The sequence below is a fragment of the Oryzias melastigma genome, linkage group LG15, assembly GCF_002922805.2.
Source record: "Oryzias melastigma strain HK-1 linkage group LG15, ASM292280v2, whole genome shotgun sequence".
NCBI classification, from domain to species: domain Eukaryota; kingdom Metazoa; phylum Chordata; class Actinopteri; order Beloniformes; family Adrianichthyidae; genus Oryzias; species Oryzias melastigma.
The window spans coordinates 25,810,454-25,832,519 of record NC_050526.1 but is presented as its reverse complement, the minus strand read 5'-3'; the positions used below and the strand labels follow the sequence as shown (position 1 = coordinate 25,832,519).

The following is a 22,066-nucleotide window of genomic DNA, read 5'->3' as shown; positions in this document are numbered from 1 at the left end:
AAGGGAAGTCTAGTTCACTTTGATACTCGGGCATAAAGTCACATGGGAGCCTAAAAGGGCAGAATATGACGAAGAGCTGAAGGGGAAATGAGAGGAGAGTTAACACACTGGATGTCAGTGGGCTTGACACGGTTGGACTCCTCAGTGTCTGTGTTGTGCGTTTATGAGTCTTTTTGTGTTCCTGGAGAGATGCGGCCCTCACACTTCTGGCTTTCACTCTGCAGGTGTGCAGAATACCTGACGGTTCACAGGCTGGCCCAGTTTCTGTAAACTGCTTCTCATAACACAGACCCACTGCCCCACAGCTGGAAGATTTGATGGAGGTGTTCCATCCGGAAACAAAATTACTTATTAGAATCTGTTGTGACATCTCCTGTAAACGGTTGTTTTGATAGATGGAGATTTATACTAAAAACTCTACTGCTTAGAGACTCAAAACTGCAAAAAGAGGTGGAAAAGAACACTAATCTTAAGAAGAAAATCAGTAGAAAGTAGTAAACTTACCCATTCATGCAGCAAGTCATTTGTACTTAACAAGAAATCTGATAATATGTTATTAAAATGTAGATACAAGCATTCAAAAAGGGAAAATTGGTTTAAAAAGCTGTCTGTTTGAGAGAATTACTTCAAATTGAATGTTCTACTGCCCAATAATAGATCTTATTTGCTAGTTCAATGCAAATGGTTTGAATTTTTGGAGTTTTATTAATCAATTTGTTTTGAATACAGTGATAAAACTAAAGTGGATATGACTCATTTTAGAGCAAAATGTGAACTAAATTAAAAGTTTTGCAAGTTGGTCCATTGTAATAAGTTCTCATAATATCTAAAGCTAGCACTTATTCTTAGAACATAAATCTATATTTTTTCCCCCAAAAGAATAACAAGAATGTCAGGCTAACTTTTATTGAACTTAAAAAAAGATATTCTTGAAATTTAACCAAAAATTGAAGTGAAAATTATAGTTTTTTGTTGTTTTCTTAAATCAAGTTTTTTCTATTGTCAAGAGCTTGAAGCAAAATGATTTTGACTAATTTTAATAATTATTTCTTTATTTTTAGATCCTAGCCCTAAATGAGACTTAAAGTCCTACACTGTGCTGATTTTGGTGAGAAAAGCTTGAAAAGTTGTAGAGGAAAGAGAAGTTAAAACAACCTTTTAAACCTGGTAAAATACCTTGAATGTCTAAAAATAAGATTTTAAATCTTCACAGGTAGCAAATAGTTCACTGTAAAAACAATGATTTTTTTTTTTCTTAGTGCTGAAAGCAAAAAAAAAAAAAAGTCAGATAAATGCTTCCTCAGAAAACTGGTTTTGAAGTTAGAAATGTACTGTAGAAGTAAGATCCATGTGTTGTGCTTTTACTCTGAAGGTCCTCAATAAATAAGAAGAATCCAACCTTCTTTATATCATTCAGCTGGTCAGATTGGAAAACTGGCAGCAAAATATTTAGCCCTGAAATGTCTTATCTTTCATAGATGATTTTAAGGAAATGAATCGGCATGACTCCATATTTTCTTGCTTAAATTAATTTTTAGGGAAAACTGTGCAATTTAACATAACTTAATTACATTGTACCCTATGAGAGACTGACGACCTGTCCAGGGTGTACCCTGTCTTCACCCAACAGTAGCTGGGATAGGCTCCAGCAACCTCGTGACCTCTAAAGGGATTCAGCGGATTCAAAAAATGGATGGATGGACAATTGTATTGTGTCCATTTTGTTTAATGCTAGGGGGTTTTCTGCTAAAGCTTAACCTTTTTGGAAAACTAAAAAAAAAAGTTATAAATCTATGCATTTTTTTATTTGATTAGTAATTTGTTTGTTTGTTTTTTTATTTTATATTAACATTCATCCAAGTTCTTGATGCACCTAAAAATAAATCGCCCGTCAGTGATGTTTTGGAAAGCTTGGAGTGACTGGAAGGAGCCCGTTCTCAGGGAAACATGCTGCGCTGGTGTCTACATCTGATGTTGAAGATCTGATCTCAGACGGCCTGATCCGCCGGTCTCGGGTCACACGCTTCAACAGCAGCGCCGCCCATCTCTGCAGCACATCTCACAGCCTAACCTTTTGCTGACGAGAAGCACTATAGACTTGCATAATTACAGGATCTTATCAAAGCTGTCGGCTGCTGTCAGAGCTTTTGAATTTCTTTGTGAGAGAACAACTGGAGGAGTTTCAGCATTTAATAATATCTCCTCAGATTATCAGTCTGGCTTTTCGAAGAAGGGCCGGCCGTGTACATCTGTAGCTGTCAGGGATGTATTGATCAAATTAATTGGATTTTCAGATGGAAAAGCACAATAAAACCTTTTTTATTTTAAATACAATTTTAAAAAGTGGGATTAGTCTGTACTGAGGCTCAGGCTGTCAGTTTTCAACTGTCTACCAAAGCTGTAGGGTTGTCTAAAAAAGTAATATTTTATTCATTCCCAGTAGTTCTTTACTTCCACAGTATCTTTATACCAATAATTGATTTATAAATGCAAAAAAATTGTTTGTGCAAAAATATTTGAATCTAGCTTAAAATGTCAAGTTAAAAAACTTTTATTGTTTGATCCAAAAACATGTTTATGATATTTTTCTTTTTTTGTCTAAAGAGCAGATTTATATTAATAATCCAATTTTTACATTTTCAAACTATGATAATTTAACTAAAAGCTTGAACTTTTCTTTACTGTTCTAAGTTATCTCAAATTCCTACTCCTATTTTCTTTTTAACAATTTTCAAAGCGTTCCCAGTGGTCTTTTAATTATGCTGTTTTTAGCCAAAATCAAGAATCTTTGTCGTTTTCTAGGACATATTTTCTGCAGAGCGGTTGTAGTTCATTATAAAATTTAACTCTGAATTCCCACCCCCCTTTCCCCTTCCCATTAATGAGAGCTCCGAGCAGGGAGCTAGTGGCTCAGCGTCAGAAATAAGCTCTTTTATAAACTGCATTTTTAACATTTTTAGCTTACTGGTAATTTTCTTTATAAAAGTCCTCCATTCCTCACAAAAACACAAAAAAGATCTTGTTAAAAACACCAACAACACCATTTCCACCATTTGCTATTTAGTCTTTTCACTAACCTGCTGTAATTAAAATATTTTACAAATTTATCAAACTACAATTACTTTTATATTGAAGAAACAAACACATTTAATGTTCTGACTTGATGTTCTGCTCAGTCCTTCCATGAACGTGTTCTTCTTTAGAAAGTGCTTCTTTACGCTCCATCTGCAGACTTCATACAGTAGATCTCCTCTGCAGGGACTCCAGGGAGAGCGCGACAAACTGAGTAATACTAAAAATAACCGTCTCTTTATACACCTGAAAGTGAACCCTGGTGCTGTTCACTACAGTGAGAACCACGGTGGACTATTTTGTAACTTCACTTAATAGTCACATGCACTTGAGTGGGGGTCGACCCATATAAGTGATGTGGGCTTTTGGGTTGCCCGTGGAGGGTTGTAGAGGCTCAGACGTCACCTCATGAAAATGGAACATACCATTGTTGTGCGTGTGGTAAGTGTATCGTCAAGTATTTGTAAGGCTAATGGAACTTCGAACTTCCTCCAAAAGCCTGATTCTTTCTCACACAAAATCCAGTGATGGCTGATTTGACCACAGAAATGCTTCAATATCAATAGGAAGATGCTATCTTCTCTTCTCCAGCACCTGAGCTAGACACGTTAGCCGGTCCAGACGAGGAGGTTTAGTGCATGTGCAGCACAGCTGTGATGACATAAAGAAGGTTCATTAATTCAAATATAACCTGTCTGCGAAAGATTTAAAAGAAAAATGCCACACATGCATGTTAAAAACTCAAAAAACATGATTTTTTATCGTTGGGGGACTTTAAGATTTCGGCCTCTTTAAATGAAAACAAAGCATGAATAGTTTTGACTCCTTACTTGACAACTTCCCTGATAAAATCCTTTCATATCTGCTTTATTTTAAGTCCTATAAAATGTGAATCTGAACATCTGTGTTCTTTCTCCTTTAAACCACTGCTGCTCAGAGCTGCTGCTGCTCCCGTCTCAACCCTGGAAACTTTTGAAAAACAAGATTGCAAAAGTCAAGAGTCACCCACTGGTTAAACAGAGGTTAAATAACCTTTCTGAGCTGTTTCACCAGTTCCTTCCACAGACTTTATTGTCTGGCAGTCAAAGGCTTGTTGAAGGCGTGGAGAGCCGCTGGAAAGCACTTTAAACGTTTCTCAGAAGAAACCTTCCTGGGTTTGCTTCATAAATAAAAGATGCAGCTTCACAGAGGATTTCTCAGCGGCGTGTGAGAACTGGATGATGGCGGTGTCAGTAAAGCACGCGCTGTGGTATGGTTGGACAAATCGGCTGTAATATTCCACCTTTATTTACACAATTACCTCTGAACTCCCCAAAAATAGACTATTTGATGGAGACGGAGCTGCTTGGAGTATTTGTGAACCAGCAGAAAGATGCAGAAATGTGTTTATTTATTGCTCCAAATGCTGTTTGAAATCTTTTCGGTTTGGGTTTGATTGGGGTTGAATGCGACTTGAAGGAAGTTGGTCTGCAGCTCACGTGTTTGCTGTCAACCGCAGGGGAACCGCGAGTCAGAGCGAGTTCTCAGAACTAACTGCTCAGCTTCACAGGAAAACCAGGGCGGGTCAGATTCGATCAACAGCAACTGTGATTTTTAGATTTGTTTGAAAAAGTCACGCAAGTGACAGAACACACAGGTGAGCTGACGTATCGCGTCGTGAAGGCCTTACAGGAGCTGCTGTCTTGTTCTGTTGTTCAAACTTGTTTTGTTGTTTTACCTGAACAGACACAAATCGCCCTCACAGTGTTTCCCATTTATGGGTTGGGACATTTTTTCGTCCTGCAGGTTGTTGTTTTTATCAAATATCATCTCAAATAATATCTAAAAAACATATTTAGAATTGGTTTTTGGCTTTTCCTAGCAAATCTATATATTTTGATCAGACTTGAATGTTCAAGAAAAACATTTTTTTGAAGTTGACACCAAAAATACTATTCTTAAAATGATTTATAAATGAACAATATCATTAAAGTTCTGTGCTGTAATGTATCTCAGTGATAGTAAGCCATATAACATTTTATGTATTAAAGCAATGTAAAAATAAAAATAAAAATCAAAATTTTTTTAAGGTACATTTTACCATTTTTCTCAAAATATTATTGGATGTATGCTGAAAAAAAGGTTAAAAGCCTCAGACCAAAAACATTAAAGCTAATAATTGCATGGATAACAAACCATAACAAGATAACCAAGAGATTTAAAAAATAGGATGATAATTAATGATGTTGGTGCAATGTATAGCTGATTTAAAATTGATTTTGTCCCATTACCCATTTGATTTGATTTTGTTTATTTTCACACATAAAAAAAGAAAAAAAGAACATTATTTTACAATGATATATATATATATATATATAAGAAATGGATGTGATGGTGTGTTACAAAACCCTATCTGGGTTTTTTACATGTTCACACACCTGTATAAATGATAAATAATACATTCAATTTAAACACAATAAGATCTAAAACACAGGAGTGAACAATTTAATCATGAAGCTCAATATTCTTCTTTATGAGGAAAAAATATATAGCCACACTTCTTACAGAACTAATGGTTGTTTGGGTAGTTTTAAACTTCAAAGCATCTATTTTAAGGTGGATAAAGCCACAGGGTGGGTTGAATGCATGGTTTAATAAAAGTGAATTTATTTTGGCGTGTCTGTGCGGAGACGTCATGCGATTTGCAAAAGTTACAAAATCAGCTGCAAGGCTGAAAAAGGTTAGCATACTTCAAACCATAATTTAGAATCAAGAAGGAACGCAGAGGCAACACACACTGGATAAATGTTCTTTTTTTTCAAAACAAGTTAAAAAAAATAAAGAATACATTATTTTTTTTAATTGTTTTAAGGGAAAGTTGTGCCAGTCCACTCTTAGAATGTGTCTTGATAAGATTTCTTGAAATAAGTTGGGATCTCCCACCCTTTAAAATCTTGAAATTTGCTAGAAATGCTCATATTTAGCTATATTGTTCTGGCAACTAGAAATATAGTCTTACATTAAGCTTTTATTGCTCAAAAACAGTTTTACATCGTGAAAGTAGTTATATTTGTACACTTTCCTCCCCGAATATATCCTATTTTGAGCAGTAAAGTGATCCAATCATCCTTATTTCCACATTCATAATCATCTCAAAGACTACAATTACACATTTCAAGAGAAATTTGTCTTAAAAATTAAACATAAATGTACATTTCCTCCCAATCGATTGTCCTGCTGTTATAAAATGCCTTTGTTTGTGATAGGAGTCAATAAGACTTTACATTTTCCTTAAAAGTTCCCTTAATATGTCTGTAAAGTAAAAAATACTTTTTTATTTGAACTTTTGCTTAACATAAGATGTAGAAATCAGATGACTCAAGAAGATGAATTTAGGATTTATTGTCTTAAAAATATATTTAAACCAGAAACTAGACAAAAATACTTGTTGAAAAGTATTTTTTGTAGTGTACACACCCTTTCAAAAGAGGATCTGTAATTTTTTCCATAAAACTTCTTGTTCTCCTGCATGGTGGAGAGATGATGCTCCTCGTGACTCCAGAATCTGCCCAAGAAGCTGCTCATTGATGGCTACATAACAAGCGAAGAGTGCCAGTGGGGTAAAAATAGAGCAGAAACAATCTCTAAACCCAGAGAGTCTTTCACAGATTCCACTAAATCATTCTTCATCAAGCACGGAACACGAGGGTGTATTTTAGCATCACAAACCAACACGGATGCTAAACCGAGGATAGAAAACCATCAATACTCAGATATCCGAAACATTTTGAAGAATATCAACATTTCATTGTGGATTTTATTGCTGATGGGTGCACAGTTCATCCGACTGTAACTGGAGTCAAATAATGTTAAAAAATTATGATGAAGCTGGAAAACAGTGGAGCATCTTCTGCCCCGAAGCTTCACTGATGAGAGACGAATTGCTGGTGACCCAGTAATAATGCAGGCTCTCAGCGTGATACGACATTAATCGCCTCTTTTTAGAGAAGCCATCATTAACTGCATGGTGGGAAGGTTTCTGCTGCAAACATCTGATTTGGAATTTCTATCCTATAGGAGCTTATTTAGCCTCTTAGGGCAAATAGATGTTATTTTTATATATAGACTTATAAAATTTATTTTTTATGAGGATTTATTGTGCTTTAAAATGATATTTATATTTAAATAAACAAGAGTTTTATCCTTTGTTTTACCTTAAATATTCACTTTGATGAAAATTGTATTTTTGTTGTTTTTAACATGTTCTTGTGGCCTTTTTTGTAATGATGAACATTTAAAAAGAAAATTAAGCTTAAAATTCTAAATTTTCTTTGTTCAAAATGAAAATAGGGCTATGAAAATAGTGTTAAATATGGTCAGAGTAGGACTTTAAATTATTGTTAGATGTTATTAAATTAACATAGAGTTTTCTACAGTTTCTCTTTTTGTGAATTTGACCGAAAGTGTAGTTTTTTTTCTGTAAAAATAGAGAATAAATCTACCAATCTGATCCAAAATTAAACTAATTAGATGTTTAGAAGTTTTTGTTAAGCAGTCACATGTCAATTTGTTGCTATTTGCTGTTGTAATCGACTTTTGTTTTTACTGAAATGTGTGTTTCTGAAAATTTTCCCCAAATGAACCTAAAGAAATCAAAAAGACTGAACTTTTTTTTTTCTTTGTCGATCCAGTTTGTTCAGAGCAAACACACAATGGAACTTCACCAGCTAGAACATCTTGTGACCTCTAGTTAACCTGTTCTATCTCATATGGTTTAAGTCAGACTGACAAAGGTCACATCCGCTATTGTTATGGAAAGATATAAAAATCAAACCAAAGAAATCAGTCTAAGGTTTTCCTTAAAGACGCTCCTTGTTGCAGTTTTGGACAAACATCCAGGCAGGAAAAGTCCCTGCAGGTGTTGGAGAAGATAAGCAAGGATAGTGAAAGACACAAGTGTACAGTTCTAATTAAGCTAATTATGTTTTTAGAAGCTTTAGCTGAGCTGTGTGAGAACTGTTCCACTCAACATGATTGATTACTATGGTAGAAAGGAGCTTCAAACATCCAGTTTGTCATCTCCGGTCAGCCAGCAGGAAGATCAGGTTCAGTCTGTTGATTCTGGATTGTCAATGGGCTCTCAGCAACTTCTAAAACAGAAAAAAGTGATATTTTTGAAAAAAGCAAAATAAGAATCCGTCTTTATTGTGCTTCCAAGATTCCTAAAGTGGAGTTAAAGCTGACACAAGCAGCTAGTGCCATCTGCTGTATAGAAAGTCAAAGGGGGTCGTTTCTTCCTGCTGAGTGACCACATGCATATTTGCATGTGATGTATTGCATGTATAAATGCGAGTACCATAAAAGTGTGTGCTTTTGTTTTTTCAGCAGCAGGTGCTGCTGCTCAGCTCTGCAAAGTGGCCGTGGGCGTCTGTCCTCTAATCACCGGTGTAAAAACCTGCACTGCTCTTTAATAATGCAGCCATTTCCACCGGTGCAGGTCCCAGCCAGAGGAGGCGGGGTGGGTGTTGTAGTCACCATCAGACCGCTCCATATGTCCAAAAAGCTGATCCTATCCAGGGAAATGAGACGGGCCGCTATGAGTCGCAGCAAATCTCATTCCAGAAATGCGATTTCTTAAAGAGAAATTGGAGGTTAATCTGGATTTATTCATATCTTTCTGGTTTTTATTGCCTAATCAGAGGAAACTAGTCCTCACGATCCAGCCTGCATTGCAGTGGAGGGATCAGATTAGAAGGTGTTTCCATGGCTTCCCTCTGTGGATGAGTGGGAAATACTTAGAAGTCAGGTGTGAGGATGCGACTGCTGCTTTCATATCTGCTGAAGCCTCATAACAGAGCCCTAAAGAAAAGTAGCCTCTGTTTGTTATCTTGTCAAGTGGTTGCTGGAGAGACGCCGCTGACTGTTGGTGCAGCCGCCTCTGACAGATGTGTGGACGTTTGCACAGTTTGTGTTATCAGATGAATTAGCCTCACCCTGGGGTAAACCCTCAGGCTGTGTATTGGCAAGAATCTTCTGATACTATATGTATCCTGATGCACTTGTCACAATGCAGTTTATGTGTCACTTTAAGCATACGGTGTTCACACTGGACTGTCGCCGTCCAATGCTGTCACTAGACGAGGAATCTTGAGACGCTTCATGATTACATTATGATTAAGAAGGAACAATTCGATTATGAAATGATTATCAATGCAGCTTTCGGTCATTATCTGAGTTTGGAGACATGAGATTTTAGCTGCTAATATTGGTTATTAAAGGGGCCTTACCATGATTTTCTTAAGCCTTTCAGAGTGAACTAAATCCATATATTTGATCATATATTACCTTTGGAACCCTAAAAAACCCGGAAGTAAAACGACTTGATACCTGAGGCCCCCCCTGCCGCCATTTCATGAGGTCATCCTAAAGTCTTACTTTCTTCGTTTCTCCCACAAAAATGAACATCCAAATGTTTTTAAAGATTGAGACCATATATCTGACTTTAGTAGCCCTGGCCATTGCTACACTGGTTCACATTAGTTTAATTTAGTTCTGATAGTTACTTTTATTTTATACTGCATACATTTTTCAATTATTGAACTTCAAAAATTCCTAAAAGGATTCAGAATTGTTTATAGATTGTAATCGATACATCAAATAATAGATTTTTCCCCCCACCCCTAGCAAGCACATGTACAGGTATGGTGTAAAATGTCAAAGCGGTGCAAATCTCACTAATCTCGCTCCAGGCTTTTTCTTTCACAGTTCTATTCCAATAAATGAAAGATTTAGTGTCATAAAATTACAGCTGGGCACAAACCACAATTATTAATTCTCCTTCATGATCAATTTTCTAACAGCTGGTACTTCCGTTAAAGGCACTACCTATATATCACAACAAAATCTAAGTCCCTGATTGGTAAAAAATCAGCTGGTTTTCCTTTCACACATGCATTCAGTGACCTTGTGTTGTGTACGTAGAGCCCAAAAAATGACTTAAAATGTTGCATAGCAACACGTGAATGCAAGAGTTTTGCATGCGGCAGCTGAAAATGTGCATATACGCATGTTTGCATAGATTTTTAATTGAAAAGTGAGCGCTTGTTGTCAAACCCGGTGTGAATATAGCATTACAGAGACAGAGAAAGTATGACTTTGTAAAATATTGTCTGAATATTGTCTGAATTCACTTTTCACATGAACAAAGTTGCATAAAATCTTTTTTCTTGAATCTTTTAAGATGTTTTGGTGCTGCTGAGAGGGGCTCTGTGTGGTGCTCAGCCAACTAGCCATCAGAGGTTTTAGTCAAAGACAAAAGTAAAACGCTGAATTAATTATTTGCTAATGAAAACTAAGTGCATATTGTTTTAGCACCATTTAAAATCAGTATGATATATATATCATATCAAAAATAGCACAACTGACTTGTGAGCTGTGTTTAAAATTCAATTTTATTCTGTTACTATTTTTTTTATTACACTTGCATTTACATAGATTTAAAAATTAAAACGTCTCAGAAATATGTTCATTATACATGAACTTTAGATTAGTTTAGTTCTTGGACCAACTCCAGTTCAAAGATCATTAATTTAGTTAAAAAATGCTGCAGATTTGCTCATTAGTTCAAAATGTGATAAGATTTGTTTAAAAATGTGTAAGTTGATTTTTCTGTAGCATTACATAATTGATAAAGATGGCATAACATAGTAAAAATGGGACATTTTCCTATGAAATGTGAGTGATCATCTTAAAATTTAATAATGACTGAGATTAATAAAGTGCGGAAAATTGATGTTTGTTTCCTAGCTTGCTGTCACTGTTGATAATTATGGTGAGAAATCACATATTTATTATTAATAATGTATAACTAAAGGCAAACTAAGCAGATTTGTCATTTCAAACTGGTAGCCCTTGGTATGACTCATTACCCATGAAGCATCTCAGTTTCAGAAAGGTTGGTGACCCCCTGCTGTATCATAATATTTCACAAAATTGATTTTGTGCACCCCTAGTTATCATAAACGGATTGATTATCTTAAACTGACATTTATGATTAATCAAGCCATCTTCATCTGACAACATTTTATTGAAAAACTTAAAAAGAAAATCCTTAAGTAAAAACTGCTTTGATCTTTAACTGTCCGTGTTGGTCAGCAGTCCCTTAATGTGAGCTATAAAAGGGTCGTAAACCAGAATCACAAATCCAGAGTCCCGGCAGATTAAAGGAATGAAGTCATCTTTCAGGTTTATTTCTTTCAGCAGGTGATTTGGTGGCCAAATGTTCCCTTCTTTTTAGTTTAGTAGTTCATAAACTGAAATGCTTTATTGAACAAAATAGGTCCTTCAAGTGGAGTCAGCAGCACTGTTAACTTTTGGGCTCATGGGGAGGGGGATGGAAGTGTCCTAGTTTTATTTAGGTGGAGAGGTTGGCATAAGAAAAAGAGTTCACGCCTCTGCAAAGGAAAAATAAAGGACAAAGTGGGGAAGATAAATGGTAAAATAAAAGTTCAGAGAAGGAAATGTAGAGTTCTTGTCATAAGGGTCCTGATTCTTGAAATATACCTTCAGTTTACTGTGTGTTCAGCAACACATTTACCTCCTAAGTGACAGCAGTTCATTTCCTCTATTTTCTCTTAGATAAAATGGCACATTCCCTCCCCGAGCTTTTTCATTTTACTGTGAAACGATGGTCAAACCTGCCTAAAGGATGCTTTTGACACATCAATTCTGGATCCGCTAAAGCCAAAAATAAGATTATCGCCTTTTGACAAGTGCCGCTAAACCTCATGAAGGATTACAAACATGGCTGTGTCATCTGGCTGAGAGCCACGAACCCGGACCACAGACTTCTGCAGAGATGGATGAACTCGCTCTATAGTAACGTGACAGAAGGTTTGGAGTCCATGTCTCACTGTCTGCTGCTCCGAAACTTGTTAACAGTGATTGTGTATTTAGACGGACAGACTGTGTGGTCGCTTGTTTCCAGCCTATTTGGAGTCCATGTTTTTGGTTCTTTGTGGCATAGTATATGTGGTCTTCAAACTCTGGACCTTTGGAAATAGGTAATTCAAGAAAGTGGTTTAATCATGCCAAATTAAGACATGTCAATCAAAAGGACACGCCCATGTTTAATGACCGTTTTTGGTCAAATATTGAGTAAAAGGAGGAAGTCATTAATTTTTTTTACTGGAAATTTGTCTTAAAGACCCACGATAATCATCTTTTTATCTAATGTCTTTTCCTTATGGTTATGTCATTAGAAGGCAAAAAAACAGTAATTTTCTAGAACATTGTTTCTGCATGGCAGCAGTAGTTCATTTGAAATTCACAGTTGTGGGCGGGACCGTTTGCACAGAGCAACCCCGCCCCCACTTCCCCATCTTGTTGCCTCCTGTTTCTCCCACTAGTTAACATCACTTCTTACCCCCAAACTAATACTACCGGTGCAACAAAAAGAGTGCGGACTATCGGAGATATCCAGCCGTACAGTATAGTCAGATGTCGTCAACAAGTGGATGCATGAGAATGGAGCGGAGAAAATTCCTCCAGCGTATATTCTACATCTTTTTTTTGAAAGATAATTTTTTTCCAGCATCTGATTCACAATGATTTGAATACAGAAATACAAAAAAATGCAATTTTGATCTTAATTTAATATATATATGTCCTTTATTATTAGAAAAATGTAAAATTACTTGTAAAAAAAAAAATTCATCAAAATAGGTTTTTAAATTTAACCATCAAGACTAAAAGGAATTAAGACAAGCTTTTATTGATTTTTTTTATTGCATTGAAGAGAACTGACTTTCTTTTGACAACCTAGTGGTCACCTGAAGAACTCATTTGGCTCCAGTTATTTTCACAAATATAAAAATGTTGCCCTTTTTTGTTTGGTTTTAGTGTTTGTGAGAAATTATGTGAGAAAAATGAAGTTTATTCCTAAAATAAATGGAGATAAAGCAAATACATTTTTGCATAAAAGGTTTGGAGTCTGCCTGTTATTGCCGAAAAAAATATATTTGGTCAGTTTGTCACATTTAAAGTAAAAAATCAGGTTGATTTGGAGCTTTTTCACATTGTTTTAGAAACATCGATAAACAATGAAAAAAAAACACAATTCACAAACATTGAAATTGATCTTTTGGGCTCACATTAGTTTCAGCCAACGCACAAGAAAAACACTGAATGGTTCACAGCTGAACCCTGAATTGATATTTATTACTCTAATGTTGGACTCCAGCTTCTCAACAGGAGCGACATTATTAACTTTGGCATCATAGATCAGACAAAATAAGCGAGAAAATATCAGCATATGGATCCAAAAACCCAGGTGGGTTCAGACTAATGACTGGATGGAAGAACATGTCAGATAAATGTTTGCTGAAAAGGAATGAATTAGACGGGGATTGTTTGGCGAGCAGGAAATTCACGCCAAACAGCATTAGGCGTTTTGTCACTCGTAGAATAATCTTTTCTTTCTCCTGGCTGTGAACATGATCCTCCCTCCAAGCGCCTCTGCTGAAGCTCATGAGCGCGTGGCTTTGCACATGCAGCCATGGATGTGTTGCTGCTCCTCGAGTCTTCTGCATTCTCACTCGGAGCTTAAATTTGCACCGAAAGGTGCGGATCAAACACGCATTTAACACTTGGTGTTAAGTAACATGCGAGCAGGTTGGCGTGGGCGGGCGAGTGGCACACAGCCGGAATGGCTACAAAGAGAGCTTTTTTTTTTCACTTCGTTTTTTCCTGCCTTCCAAATGTGTGGAGTCTGCTGGGTTTCTGCTCACCAGACGTGATGGTTTTAAGCTCCTAATTGAAGGAAATTGCACAGACGGGAGTTGATGAAACGGCGAGGAAGTGAAGGCGCATTGCAGATGACACTCGATAGAACCAGCACATCAAGATTCAGTGCAAGTTGGATGGATGGAGGAGGAGGAGGAGGAGGAAGGGTGAATTCTAGGGGCAACCCCCCTTGTGGACGAGGGAATCCTTTACTGCAGTGATCAGCAGTCCTCCTTTTCTTTCAATGGTTTCTCATTTCAAACCCCTCCTCTTCCTCCTCTTTTTATTTTTTTCTCTCGCTTGCCTCCATCTCTTGACACGAGTCACGTTTCAGCAGGGAGGGATCCTGTGTTGCTGGGTACAGTTGGTTAGAAACGCACTCGTGACTCCCGCCGTTACTCCAGCCCTCATTATTTCCACTGCTCCCCTGCTGCTCCTCGTCACACCTCCTTCCTCCTCCTCCTCCAGCCAGCTCATCTGTCCATCTCCCAAAGCCGGCGCGTTTGTGTCTTTCCCCCTCTTATCTGTGTGACATTGATTCCAAGGTTGCTGTGCTATTGACTGCTGCTTTGCTGTTAAATATTTCAGGCCGCATTTAGGTGGCGGCGTGTGGAGGGGGGGTGGAACGAGGCTTTCCTTCAGGCCGGTGAACACATGCATGCATGATACCAGCTTTCATTCACAGATGGATGTTGAGGTTGGATGGTTTCTCACTATCAAACCTCTCCTCCTCGGCTTCCAGCGGGAGAGGATGCTCGGACGGGCAGGATCCCTGCAAACTGTGCAGATATTCCAGAGTGGCTAAAAGCCCTTTCTCAGCACGTCATCCAGCGAGCAGCATAATCAATGTTTGGCCTGTACTGGATACACCGGCTCTCATTTAAAGCTCACACACCAGTGTGCTGCATCAGCAACACACTGCTGCCTCTTCCTTGTAGCTCCCAGACTTGCAGTTTAAGCAGCAGGTAACTGTCAGCGTTTCCATCGTTTATCCCGTCGTCTCTCCTCTTGTCGGCGCCGGCTTTGTCCGTTCGGATTAGACAGCTGTCTTCTAATTGGCAGACACATTTCCAGACTGACTGACAGGCTGCTGGGCTCGGAGTCTGAATTCCTCAGTTTCACGTTGAGGTTCTGTTCTGCAGTAAAAGCATGCAGACAGGAGCGTGCATGCATCTTCCTCAGCCCCGGCGTGGAAGCGTTCTCCAGCTGTGTGCAGACTTGTTGTGAGCTGAGTGTCAAGCTGACAGATGTGTTTTGAAGCAGCGGGATGTCCTGTTTCTGATCTTTGTTATGAGAATTATTCAGCAGGAAAGAGGATTTTCCTTCTGAATTGTGCAGAAGGATCTGGCCTTTCTGAGTTGTCTCATCTTGAGCACAACAAGCGCTCACATTAGAACAGAGTCCATGAACTAAAGACTTTGTGATTGTTTCCGGTCAGCTGAACAAATGCAGGATCTGTGCTGCTGATACTTTTGGCTGCCTGTTCTCTGCTCGTCCCTCTGTGGCGTTTGCCTGCTCTCTGTTTTGGGCCATATTAAAATGGGATATGGGAAGCTTTGTGGAATAGATCTGTGCGACTGCGCAGCCGCAGTCGTTAAATCTTTGCCTCCTTGGGTGTGGCTCAGCTCTGCAAACAGGAACGTTGCCACCAAGTAGAAACCGTTTTGTGAGTGATCCTGCCACTCGAGGAAAGTAAATGGGGCAGATTAGGCTTGTGTCGAGTTTCCGAGTCCCTCATGTACCCCAGCAGGAAATCTAGAACTTGTAAAATGAGCGAGCTTGAAGGGGGAGCTCTATAATTACTCTCTGTTCCTCTCTGCAGGTTTGGAGGGGCGCCCCCTCATGGCATGGCCAGAGACTGTTGTGTTCTTCTGCTTCTCCAGAGGGTAAGTCCTGCCCCTTTTTCACACTTTCTGCAGGTTGTCCTTTCAGGATGAGGGGATCCTTTCCAACAAAAAAACTCCATCAGCTTCTGCAAACTGCATGAGACAAATGTGGTTTTCACCAGAGAGAATCGCGGCATTGATCGCTCAGAGGGAGCAGCCAGTGGTCATTAATATGGAATATGTCTCATGTAGCATCTGCTTGTTGGTGATGCAGAGCAAGGATGGTTGGAAGGAAGGAAGCACAACTTGATTTCAAAGTGAGTTTTAAAGGTGTTTAAAGGATTTCTGATAACAGACAGGAGCAACAGAGAAATCCACGAGAACCCTCCAGAAGAAGCAGAGCGGCCGGCCGGTAATCCTTCACCTCCCTGCGCGAGTTCCTGCAGAGATCTGCTGATTCACTGCAGAGGCACTTGGCTGCGGGCGGCGCTTTCTGGAAACAGCTTGGATCACCTCCTGTACTGGCTCTCTGCGTTGATTCATGGCTCTGTCACTGCAGGCCATTCAGACGGATAATCAGGCTGAAGCTGCGCAAGTTCATAGTAACCATCGTTTGGTTTTGGACCAGTGTAGATGCAATATCAGCATTATGAATAGGCATAAAGAGCACAAAAGCAGCTAATGGGAATGTAATTTTCTTGGCTGCAATGAGATCCCCCTCTTGTTACCCAGTAACAGCTGTTATACCCCCCATCCTTACAACCATAACTAAGATGAAGCCAATAAAGCAGATGGACGGGCTGCTGCTTTAAAATCTTTCAGGATAAGTTGTGATTACACTAAGTCCAGCCGAGGGAGCAAAGTTATTTAGTTTGTTTTAAAATTACACAAAATCTATAACATCAGAGTCAATCGTAGCTTTCTTTCTGTCCAGTTTGCAGAACACTGATAAAAGTTAGTCCTGATGCTGCATCAAAAGTGACTTAAAATCCATCTTAAAGACCCACTCTGATCAACATTTGATACATTTTAAATGTGTTTAATTCTTTTAATTTTGATTTAGCTTTTTGTTTTGTCAAATAAAAAAAACTCTAATTTTCTAGGACATAGTTTCTGCAGAGTGCCAGTAGTGGATTCAAAATTGAACTCTGAGTTGTGGGTGGGACTGTTGGCGTGGTGCCACCCCGCCCCCACTTCCCCTCCTTGTTTCTGAGAGCTCCAACCAGTGATCTTGTGGTCTATCCATCTTATTTTCTAGAACAGACATTCTATCTTTTTTCTAATAAAATGCGTTTTCTGCTCCTGATTCGCAACGATTTGGATAAAGAAATACTCAAGGAATGCAATTTTGAGCTTAATTTTCTCCATCATCAGGTAAATTATCAAAGGTATAAGTGATTAATTCTCCTGATTTCCAGGTAAACAGCTGCAGACTTTCCAAAGATACTTTTCTGCAGAATCGGATCAGCTATACCTGCTCAGATTTCATCTAAAAGTGTTTCAAATTGATGCTTAATCAATATTAAATGATGATGTTTTGGAGGATTCAATTTTGACATCATTGTGAAAACAGTTTTTATTAAAAAAATCCTCAAACTTTGAGAAGGTTAAGCCAATTGATCTGATAATCCAACATTGATTGGTTTATTTCAAGCAATTTCATTTATACAAACAATGGAAAAAGTCAATAAAATAAAATAAAAAATATACATATACATATAAAATATATTTAAGATATTATTCATAAATTTATTAGAAAATAACTAAAAGAAAATGAAGTTATCTTCCTAACATTATAATTGTTCCTGTTCATAAATACACTTTTGTTCATAAACACGCTATACATGACACATTGAATCTATTAAATATAATAAAGTAGAGATTGAATAATTAAACATGGCATTTGAAAGCAGTTTTTTGTGTGAGAACAGCCTGATAAAAGTTTTAGTCCGTTTCTGGAGAGTTCTCCCATCCCTGCTGTTGATGAGGAGACCATCTTCCAGCCTCAAACTCTTCTCTTGTTTTCTCTGCAGAGGTGACGGTGGTGTACCAGAATGGGCTTCCTGTCATCTCTGTTAGTTTGCCGTCCCGGCGAGAGCGCTGTCAGTTTACCCTCAAGCCTCTCAGTGACTGTGTGGGGGTTTTCCTGCAACAGCTCCAGGCGGAGGACAGAGGCATCGACAGAGTAGCCATCTACTCCATGGGTACGAGCACAAACACAGGAAACCCGCTTGAATTGCTGCAGCTTTTTACCGTGACTCCATGCCTGGCTCTGCTCACAGTTCATTATGCAGAAACCTCCACTTGTGTTTCTGCTTTTGCCTCTCATGATAATCAGACGACAACAAGCCTGATTACGGTGAGAGGTGAGGAGTGTTTGAAGTGGAAACCCATCAGCCCTCTGCCTCTCTGCAGATGGAGCACGGGTTGCCTCCTCCACAGGCATAGACATCCTCCTGCTGGATGATTTCAAGCTCGTCATCAATGACACCACACACCTAGTGCGGCCCCCCAGGAGAGGTGAGCACCAGCAGAGGGGGGGAGGGGAGTTCGGTCTTCTCCTTTACATCATTTCAAAATCTGTTTGCCTCTCGTCTCTCCCCTCAGAGATCCTGCCCAATGAGGAGGCAGAAAGGTTGAACGACGTCAAGTTTCTGGTGCAGCAGCTCTACACCACTCTGCGCATCGAGGAGCACCAACTCGGCAAGGAGCGCGAGCTGATTCAGCGGCTGGAGGACCTCAACTCTCAACTTCGCCCTCTAGAGAAGGTCCAGTACCAGTTTCTGCTCAGAGATCCAAGAACAGACAAAACAAAACTGTCTAGTGAAAGCTTTAGTCACAGCTGCCCTACGGTGGAACCAAGCTGTCTGCAGGTGAAAAATGGTCAAACCTGTACGGGGCACAAAGGTGGCAGGTGCAAAATATCAAAGTCATAAACCTCTCTGTGAGCTCATTGAGAGAAAATGTTACATTATTTTCTATGGACATACTGCAGACGACAGATAATAACACGTAAGGGTAAGTAAGGGGGAAATAGGTGAGGCGCTGACACTTGGTCGACGTAAACATACATTGCTGACTAAATGAACATCTTTATAAACTCACAGGCATGAGGTTTCCAAACTCTTTTAAGGAAACATTTTTTAAAGTAACCATTTGTGGTCTAAAATGCAGTTTTTTGCTCATTCTTTGCTTATTCTTCTGGAAAAAAAAGTGTACTGCTATAGCACAAGCTCCACCTAGTGGCCAAACTCAAACACCCTCAGGAGAGGCAGAACAATTTTCATGATCTGAACATTTTTGTTGGAGATTCTCCTTTTGAGAATCCTTGTAACACTGTATGCTATAAACAGTCTCATTATTTCATGAATACATTATACAGTATATGAACTATATCAGATTAATGTAAATATATTCAAAATATATAGTCGATTATTAATGTATTTCTAGACAAATGTGTTTAAATGTGTAAACTCAAAACTGATTTGAATTAAAAATTGAGTGGATCAAAATAATCTAAAAAAATGGAATTGAATTGATCCAGGCTCTGGTGAATTGATTTTTCACACAACAAATCGTCCAAAAGCAATGCATTGTGGTCTGTTTGCCGATCTAGAGACCATCAACCCACTCTGGTTTTTCGTAGAGACTTCTGGGAAATTTCCAGGGCACTGGATTTTGGAATTGCTGATTTGGACAGCACTACAAAATGGCGAATACACCATATAGTGCACTAACTAGTGAGTAACGAAGGAATTCAGAGACAGCCTGAGTGTTTGCTACAGCCTGCTGCCTGCAGCATGCACATTTTTCCTCTACATCTTTACGGACTGGTCGGTCTATGACCTTAATATCTCATGTTCCACCTCCACTCCCCGTACAGGTTCACCAATTTTTCACCCACAAACCACCTGAATTCATATGTGAGGGCAGCCATGATGAGGCTTGAGCAACAGCTGTACGTTTTTCAGAAATTTGGTCTTTTTAGTTGATTAAAATCTACTCTAAAATCTATTTAAAGCTGCCCAACATAAATGGTTAAATAATTTCAACTAGATTTTTGGATATAAATATTGGTAAATCTCACTAATATGCATCTGCAGAGCATCTCAACTCTAAAATAAATGTTTGGGCCTTTTTCAGATTTTTATCTCTTCAGCTAAATATTTTATATGTTATTTTAGTTACTTGGTTTCTTTTTTTCCCCATTTGTGGCGTTCCTATGATGTGACACCACAGCCCCAGATGGTTTGAGCACAAAGTAGAATCTTTTCATTTAAAAGTGCAAATATGATTTAGTTGTTTTAAAGAAGACAAGTTAAGAAGTCCTGAAAAGTTATTCCAATAAAGTTTTATTTTAAGAAAATATTTCTAACGAAGAAACTTGAGGAAAATGTCACGTATGATTAGTGTTGTGTGGTGACAGGAAGTAAAAATTTTTTCCTTTTAAGCTTTAATAAAGGGATGTAAAAACTATGAATTTCCTTCTTCTCACTGCTCCTTTCCAGTCATATAGATGAGTTTGTTGTATTGATTATGTTAATGTATTGCAGCAGTCTTCATGAAAGGAGCAAACAGAACAAGAGCAAATATCTCTTAAAGTTTTACTGGATCTTAACAGGAGGGCTTGAAGGCGATGAGCATTAACTAAAGTGTAATGGGAGACAGAGCTGTAAGCTGTTCTTCTTTCCCTGGAGCATTATGGGAACATGGTGGAAGAGAAAATCTGCAGTGCGGTCAAATGATGCTGTAGCAGCCTCAGAGTCAGAAAGTTCAAAAAACCGAACAAGATGATGAAGAGTCTGTGAACCTTCATCACAGGAAGCTCAGAAACAAAAGTTCATGACATCATCACGTCTGCTGCTGGAGAAAATCCTCTCTACCTGCTGTAGGATTACTATTTTAGAAATAATAAAGAACTTTTTAAGTTAAAAAGTCTTAATAATAACCTTTAAGTGTTATTTAGATGCTTCCTACAGCCATTCATAGACTTATTATGTCTAAAACAAGTATAATTTCTTCTAAAAACATATCAAGTTTATTTGAACTGATTCTGGGATGAACATAAAATAATAAATATTGTTCTTATTTTAACTTCAATTTACGTGCATCAATGTGGTCCTTATCCCGTATTTAGAATCACGTTGTGTTTTTTTTTTTTTAAGTTTCTCTTGACTTTACCTGGTCTTCATGTGTGCAGGTGAGGGAGGAGCTGAGTAAGAAGGCGGAGCGGCGCACCACATGGGTGCTCTGGGGGGGCATGGCATACATGGCCACCCAGTTCGGCATCCTGGCCCGGCTGACCTGGTGGGAGTATTCCTGGGATATCATGGAGCCGGTCACTTATTTCATTACTTATGGCACTGCAATGGCCATGTACGCCTACTTCGTTCTTACACGCCAGGTAAGACACAGCGGAGTATTTTCTGTACTTACTACCACTTGTATTCATTTTATTCAGTGTTTAAAAAAAATAGTAAAGATTCTCAGATTTGATTTTCCCCTGATGTTTGCATTAAATTCTATTTGACTGGTTATCAAAAATCTCATTATTACTTTTTGAAAGAGTGCAAGACACGGTGGCTTCAGACTCTTAAAGACTCTAATTAAAATGATGTTTTTGGTGTTTTTAACATGTTCTAGTGACATTTTTCAAATGATGGAAGACAAATATTAAAGAGAATTTATCTAAAAATTGCATTTTGAGTATTTCTTTGCCAAATTGTTGAGAATCGGGAGCAGACGATAAAAATCCTTGTTGAGAAAAATCCTATTCATGACGTAGAAAATATGCTGAGCGGTTCACAAGCTCCCTGCTCCACTTTATTCTGATGCATCTTCTTGGGAACAAATAGATCCTTATTTGTCTTGGCTTCCTCATCCAAGCTGGCATCTGGCTCAGAACTGTACGGCTGGATAGCTTAAATTTTGCAGGTGTGAGGGTCTGTAAGTTAGCAGGAGAGCATGTAAACAGAAGGCTCTCAGTAATCTGGAGCTTGTTACGTATTTTTATGTAACAAATAAGCTCTTTTTCAAAATGTTTTTTTCTTCTGCTCTTGATTCACAATGATTTGAATAAAGAAATACTTTATTTTGTTTTGCAAAGAACTTGTTAAACACACCAGAAACACAATTTTCATTTAAGCATCTCTTGAAATTGTCTTAAGGATGTTCCTTGTTTTCCTTTTCTTTACTCTAAGATGTGGGTTCTCTTAACCATCAGTGTTTATGTCTCTACAACCTGCAGGAGTACGTTTACCCCGACGCCAGAGACAGACAGTATCTGCTGTTCTTCCACAAGGGGGTGAAGAGAACACGCTTCGACGTCGAGAAGTACAACAAACTGAAGGATGACATTGCTGAGGTACATCTCCGATGCTCCTTTTTTTTTGTTCTCTCGCCTCCTT

The 22,066-nt window shown here is 38.4% G+C and overlaps 1 protein-coding gene across 2 annotated transcripts in view; it reads left to right on the top strand.

Annotated features, from left to right (window-relative positions):
* mcu (mitochondrial calcium uniporter) overlaps window positions 1-22,066 on the top strand; it is a 62,261-nt gene that overhangs the window by 37,496 nt on the left and 2,699 nt on the right. For both annotated transcript variants that reach the window (XM_024297718.2, XM_024297717.2), the window contains exons 3-8: window positions 15,656-15,719; window positions 17,693-17,863; window positions 18,075-18,179; window positions 18,267-18,427; window positions 20,860-21,063; window positions 21,907-22,023. In XM_024297718.2, coding sequence (XP_024153486.1) covers window positions 15,656-15,719; window positions 17,693-17,863; window positions 18,075-18,179; window positions 18,267-18,427; window positions 20,860-21,063; window positions 21,907-22,023 — 822 coding nt within the window. The remainder of the gene's footprint in view (window positions 1-15,655; window positions 15,720-17,692; window positions 17,864-18,074; window positions 18,180-18,266; window positions 18,428-20,859; window positions 21,064-21,906; window positions 22,024-22,066) is intronic.